Genomic DNA, 7,366 nt, shown 5'->3' with positions numbered 1-7,366 from the left:
AAAGAGGATTGGTCCACGCACTGAACCCTGAGGAACTCCATGACTAAGATTCACTATTAATATTAACAAACTGGAATCTATCAGTTAAATAAGACTTAAACCAAAGTTCTGCCTTGTGAGATGAAATAATAGAACATGAAAGTCTTTTCAGTTATTTTTGTGACATCATGAGTCACAGTAAAGCTTTATTCATCCACACTTGTTTTACATGGCAACCCTGTTACAGCATCAGTTTTTAGAAATGTGTACAGACTGGTTGTACAAAACTCCTAACTTTAAGAAATACAATCTTTGTTTCCCTCAGCTCCACAAATGTTTCTGACTGGACGATCATTTTGGGACGTCTGAAGCAGAATGGATCAAACCCCTTTGAGGTGTCTTTAAATGTAACAAACATCACCATGAGCAACCTGACAGGGACCAACATTGCTGTGCTTAATCTGTCAGCTCGACCCACTCTAAACAACTACATCCAGCCTGTCTGTCTGGACAACACAAGAACGTTCCCAGTGGGGTCCACCTGCTGGGCTGCTGGGTGGAGCTCGGGCCAAGGAGGAGGTGAGTCCAAAACCCAGAGGCTAACACAATAATCTTAGATGTCTCAGAATAAGCATGGCTTTCAGGTCTAATAACATTTTTTAAAACTCTCTTAACTTTAGTAGAAGAAGTTCTGTTGGAGTTCCAGACGTCAGTGGTGGACTGTGGGAATATCTCCATCAGTGACAGAATCTGTACAGAATTCTTTAAACTGGAGCAGGTAAAACGTTTTTCTAATGTAACGTTACCAACTACTTATCGACCTGGCTTTATACTCTACAAATGTTTTTCGTTAGACTGCTGTGTGAGTCGTCCTGGGTGGAGTTGACATGTTCTCTTTGTGCACATGTCGATTTTCTCCCACAGACTAAGAACATGCAAGTTAGGGTTAGGAGAGTGTAAGGTTGTCTCATCTGTCTCTATGTGTCTCTGTGATGGACTAAGACCTGTCCAGGGTGTCCCAGTGACCCCTGCAATCCTGAAAGGAAGACGTAGGTACAGATGATGGATGGATAACTAACGTGTTTTGTTGGCTTAGAAAAGTATGAGTTAGGGTACAGACAGGTCCATCAAACAGTCCTTTCTGCACACAAACAAAATAAAGAATTGATTTTCCAGTAATTCAGATTCATCCTTCAGGTATGGTCCTAATCACAGAGCTTATAAAGATATCTGTATAATATCTCTAGATGAAATAAGACAAACACATTAAACTGTAAACTTGTGGTTTTTACTCTAAAGTATTCCTCTCACTCAGCACGGGAGGACAAGAGATGTCGAGATGTCAGTCTGGTGACAGAGCTAGAGCTAATTTTGTGTAGACGATGTACCTATTGTGTTAAAGTCAACTTCATCTGTCAGTCTGCTGGTTGAACAACATTCCTTCTCTGACTCATGAACAGAAAATATCAAGTTACTGTAACATTACAGATAAACTTAGCTTCARAGATCACAGATAATGTTCAGCTCCTGTGCTCACGTGAAGACTAGACTAATGAGTTTGTTAAAATATTTAGTTCTAATGTTGCTCAGACATTTATCTTTTTCATATTGAACAAGAAGACCATTGAACAGGAGAAAACTTAAAGATTTTAACAGCTTGTCTAGCCCCATCCCTCGGGCCATAATTTGAAACTACAAGAGTTTGTCATCATCATCAGCATCTGTCCGTCTCAGAGGACGATAGTGTAGCTCTTGTAGAGTTCAGGCTGTGCAGACCAACTCGAGTGAGTCTCTGCTGCATCTGGTGCAGGTGAATGGAGTTGCTGCTGAGGCTGTTGTTGGGTTTCCTTCTGCCTGACTCTCTTTTGGGTGGCAGCTTTGACCTGTGCCTCCTCTGCGTTCTTTGTGCTCTGTCTGGTGGTAAGTCTCCAAACTCTGCTGCTGTCTGCTTGGCTCTCCCATGAATAGACATCATTGGTTCAGGTCTTTCTGGTAGACATCCTTGTAGCACAGTTTTGGGCGGCCAGTCATACTGGTGCTTTCTACCAGCTCACTATAGAGGAGGTCTTTGGGAATGCAGCCTGCATCCATCCTTCAAACATGGCTGAGCCACCGTAGGCACCTCTCACAAAGTGKGGCATGCAGGCTGCTCATACTGGTGTGTTCCAGCACCTCTGTGTTAGTGATCTTGTCCTGCCACTTAATATGGAGGATGCAGTGCAGACACCTCATGTGGAAGCTGCTGAGTTCCCTTTTGTGACTGGTGTAGGTGGTCCATGTCTTGCTGCTGTAAAGGAGTGTGCTGAGCACACAGGCCTGGTAGACACACATCTTGGTCTTTCCACTGAGGCTGGAGTTGTTCCATACTCTCTGGGTCAGCTTAGCCAAGACTGCTGCTGCTTTGGCAGTTCTGCTCTTCAATTCAATTCAATTCAGTTTATTTCTACAGCACCAAGTCACAACATGCGTTGTCTCAGGACACTGTASATAAAAAGAACAATGTAAAGAAGAAASCAGCAGATTGTGTTGAATCACTTCATCACAGTCTCCCATCCTGAGCAAACGGTGGAGAGGAAAAACTCCCTGCTAATCAGGAAGAAACCTCCAGCAGAACCAGGCTCAGGACAGGAGACCATCTGCCTCGACCGGCTGCTTGGAGGACAGGAAAGAGACACAGACAAACACAGAAGAACTGGTCCAGGACTGGTCCAGGTGCACCTTCTTCTGGAAGAGACAAAGAAAAAACATGATAGAAATAATAAGAATAAACATGTAGAGAAGAGAGACTAAAGACAACAGCAGAGTGAGGAAATGTGCTCAGTTTGTGCTCCAGCAGTCTAAGTCTATAGCAGCAGAAATGAAGAATAATTCAGGAAACCTAAGTCTAACTATAGGATTTCTGAAAAAGGAAAGTCTTCAGTCTAATCTTAAAAGTAGACAGAGTGTCAGCCTCACGGACAGAAACTGGAAGTTGGTTCCACAAGAGAGGAGCTTGATAACTGAAAGCTCTGCCTCACATTCTACTTTTAGAAACTCCAGGAACCACAAGTACTCCTTGACCTCTGCATCAACAGAAAGTGAGCTGGAGATGGTGGACCCCAGGTACATAAAGTGCTCAACAACATCCAGGCTGTATYCGTCAATGGCAATGTTTGGAGGAAGTTCTATGGCCTGTGCCATGACATTTTTCTTCTTCAGACTGATGGTCAATCCAAACTCCTTGCAGGCATGAGAGAAGCGACTGACAAGTTGCTGCAGGCTGTCTTCTGTGTGCGACATCAGGGCCACGTAATCAGTGTAGAGCATCTCACAGATGAGTAACCTTGATGACTTTTGTCTTGGCACAGAGACAGTTCATTTTGAACAGTTTGCCATCTGACCTGGTACAAATGTAGACCCCCCTCACAACAATCMTTAAAGGTGTACTGAAGGAGCATGGAGAAGAAGATGCCAAAGAGCTTTTTGCATGAGGGCACAGCCCTGCATCACTCTTCTACTAATTGGAAAGACCTCTGAKGTTGCGCCATTGTAGCAGACATGCATGTTCTCATGGAATGAAATGACCACTTGGATCAAGCACAGGGGTCAGCTGATCTTCTGCAACAAGGTAAAGAGTTTCGTTGGGCTGATCAGATCAAATGCCTTTGTCAAATCAATGAAGCAATGTAGAGTGGCATGTTCTGCTCTTGGCACTTCTCTTGCAACTGGTGTAGTGAGAAGATCATGTCCGCTGTAGAATGGCCAGCTCTGAAGCCACACTGAGACTCCAGGTAGATGCGGGAGGTGAGGGTCTGCAGACACATTAAGGAAACACAGACCAACACTTTGCCAACACTGCTGAGGAGGGAAATACCCCGGTAACTGTTTCAGTCGCTGCGGTCCCCTTTGTGTACAAAGTGACAATGATTGCATCTTGCGTGTTCTGAGGGATATAACCCTGTCCCTAGCAGAGGCAAAGTAGGCTGTGCAATGGCTGGAGCAATGCTGGTTTTGCAGTCTTCAGGACCTCTGGCAGTTACTGTCGCTCCCCAGGGCCTTCTCATAAGCGAGGCAGTCGATGGCTTYGCTGAGCTCTTCCACAGTAGGTACGGTGTCTAGCTCCTCCATGACCAACAGGTCCAGGATGGCATTGATTGTCAGTGTTGGTGATCTGTGCTGTGTACAGCTCAAGGTGATGTTTGGTCCACTGCTGCATTTGCTTCTCGAGTTCTTTAATGACTTCCCCAGTCATGGACTTGAGGGGGGCAGTCTTTTAGGAGTTGGGCTCGTTGCCTTCTTTATGCCCTTGTGCATCCCTCTAGCATTCCCTGTCTGAGCTGCTGACTGTATACTGCTGCAGAGCCTTAGCCAGTAAGAACTGTGGAGAGCAGTCTGCTGAGCCTTGTTCCCAGCAGTCCTGAGGGGTAGAGTGTGGTGTGGCATGGCTTGACTTTGTAAGCCAGAATGGCTTTCCTCTTCGTCTCAGTTACCAGCTCCATTTCCTAGAGGGCCTCATACTAATCAGCATTGTTCTACTCCTTCTTCCTGTAGGCAGTGATAACAGAGTAGTTCACAGCATCACAGAGGTGGGACCACTTGGAGTCGATGGTGTCATCTGCAAATGTTTCCTCAATCGGGGTCCTTCTAGCTTCCTGATTAACTGCTGAGTTTTCTCTGGGTTGCTGGCATATCAGGTGTTAAGAGAGTTAGTGGTTCAAATAATCCACTATGAAATGTGACACACCTTCAAAAAGCCACAAAATGATCACAAAGTATTCCTGAACTCTTACAAATACTGATGTCAATATTCCTGAATGCTATGTAATTAGTCATCATATCTCTCTGAGGAAGATGCTTTTAGATCAATACCTTCAATGATGAACTCACAGTTCTGACCTTAAAGTGTTTGGTATTGTTCACACTATGTTAAGAAACAAACATTACCTTAAGGAAAGACATTCAGGCATCATGCTGTAGTTTCCAAATTAAGAAAGAATAGGTTTGAGTGACGCAGACTTTGTTCCAGCTGGTTAGGATTAACTTAGCTGTCAGAAGTGTTGATCTACTGGTGGAACAACATTCCTCCTCTCGTTCACTGTCCAGATATGACTGCTTACTGAAACATTATAGCTAAAACATTCTTTCAGTCCAGTCTCTGGAGAGTCTAGAATAACTTTTGAAACTTTTGTTAAGGGATCAGTCTGTCATCACATGATTCTGTTCACTCAGCTTTAATGTTACTCATGTCAGCTCAAATGGAAAATAACTCATGTTGATTGGTTTTTATGAACATTTCCTGTCTTAGACAAAGCTTTTAGTATGAAGTCACAAAAAGAAGTGCTTCAAACATTCCACTGTAAAACAGAACACCAGTTGTCTCCACATTTCAACTGGAAAAAGGTGAAATGCTTCATTTGTGTCGGCGAGTGGAGGACTTCAAGTATATGGGAGTTTGGATCTTGAATGATGGACTGATGGACCTGGACCAGGACCAGGATCAGGACCRGGCCTAGTCTGAAGAGAGTTGCTCTGGTTTGTTGTGGTGAAGGAGCGAAGCTGGAAGGGAGATTTTTAGGTTTACTGGTCAGACAATATTCCAACCCTCCCCTGTTGTCCTGAGGTTCAGATCAGAACTGAAAGAAGCAGATCCTGGATCCAAGCAGCTGAAATGAGTTTATTCATGGGTTAGCTGGGCTCAGCCTTAGAAGTTAGATCAGCWGCGCCCTCATGTGGGGAACTTGGAGTAGAAGCATTGCTGAGTGAAAGGCAGGAAACAGACCGGCAGGTCACCTGAATGAAAATCTGTCATCCTATTCTTTACTCCTCAAGAAAATATTGTTGATATTGTAAAGGAGAGAAACTGATACCAAACTTCCTGTCTTTGTTCCCAGGGGGACTCTGGCGGCCCGCTCATGTGTATTCAGGACGGTTCCTGGTTCCAGACAGCTGTTTTACCATTTTCAGGCACCTCTACCAGGACAAAACGTCAGACAGCTGTTCTTGTTTTTCCAAGTCTGAAAAACTATCAGCCATTTCTACAGATGTCACTGGGCACATTCTTGTCTCCACGCACCATCAGCAGCACCAACGACACCAACACCATCAGCAGCACCAACRACACCAACACCAACAGCAGCAACACCAACAACAACAGCCCCCTGACCACYGCAGCCACCGTTACAGGTGAAGGCAGTCACAATCACCTCTTCTGTCTTCACCTTCTTGTCCTCCCCTTGTGTCTCCAACTCTTTTCATAGAAATGTCCAGGTTGTCTTTAACCTTACATGATGTGCCAGGAACAGATGAATGTATGAAACAGTTGAATTTGACTTTTGGAGCTGGATTTGGTCTTTTTATGTCGGTCATTAGGAGCTGAGTGGTGATGTTAGAGGGAACCAAACAATGATTGGACAAAGGTGGAGAGAAAAGGAGCTGAATTATACAAACAGGGATGAGTGGAAGTTGGAAACAGCTGGGTGATTAAAGAGTAACAACAGGTGTGAGAGAACTGACTGGAAGACACTGAATAATCTGAGGACTGAGATGACAACATGAAAGGAACACTAGAGGCRCAAGACAACACAAAGCACACATGACAGATCCTTACAGTTAGCTGTTGATGGCTTTAAAGTTCTTTTTATTATTTACCTATTTTGTGTTACCTGTAATAATTCTTCTACTTGTTTAAAATAACTGATTTACTCAGAATAATCTGAGTAAAGCTTCTTTGTACTTATTGATTATTAACTTGGTTTTCACACTTTGTGTCTAATCAGGTAATAAATTGATGTTTTTGTTGCAATTTTTTGAYTGAAGAAATTGATTCTTTGTGATTGGGTCTTTGTCTGTAATGCATTTATTAAACTGCTGTAAATTCATATCAGAAGTGTTTGAATAAAAATGTAATGAAACATTTCCATAACAATACAATACATCTTGTACCATTAGGTCAATTGATTTTTCATTGAAAATCACAAATCAAATAATGAAAAAAATGACTGTTTATTTAGTTTATTTTCATTTTTAACACCAAAAACAAAATAATGGATGGATGAATGAAAGGATGGATGGACAGATGTAGGTTGGATGAATGGATGGATGAATGAATGGATGGATGGACAGATGTAGGTTGGATGAATGGATGAATGAATGAATGGATGGATGAATGAATGGACAGATTGATGGATGGATGGACAGATGTAGGTTGGATGAATGGATGGATGGACAGATGTAGGTTGGATGAATGGATGGATGAATGAATGGATGGATGAATGAATGGATGGATGAATGAATGGACAGATTGATGGATGGATGGATGAATGGATGGATGGACAGATGTAGGTTGGATGAATGGATGGATGGACAGATGTAGGTTGGATGAATGGATGGATGAATGAATGGATGGATG

At 43.2% G+C, this 7,366-nt stretch overlaps 1 protein-coding gene across 1 annotated transcript; it reads left to right on the top strand.

The window, feature by feature from the left end:
- Positions 1-304: 304 nt before the first annotated feature.
- On the top strand, positions 305-6,087 carry LOC106536864 (transmembrane protease serine 9; the record flags this gene model as incomplete). The annotated part of the gene is given in 3 exon segments (XM_014034205.1): positions 305-558; positions 660-757; positions 5,850-6,087. Coding segments are annotated over 3 exon segments (590 nt in total), but the record flags the coding sequence as incomplete, so codon positions are not given.
- Positions 6,088-7,366: the final 1,279 nt, after the last annotated feature.

The sequence above is a fragment of the Austrofundulus limnaeus genome, unplaced genomic scaffold (assembly GCF_001266775.1).
Source record: "Austrofundulus limnaeus strain Quisiro unplaced genomic scaffold, Austrofundulus_limnaeus-1.0 Scaffold2010, whole genome shotgun sequence".
NCBI lineage: Eukaryota > Metazoa > Chordata > Actinopteri > Cyprinodontiformes > Rivulidae > Austrofundulus > Austrofundulus limnaeus.
Note: the sequence above shows the minus strand (reverse complement) of the source record. Positions and strands in the feature narration are given on the sequence as shown.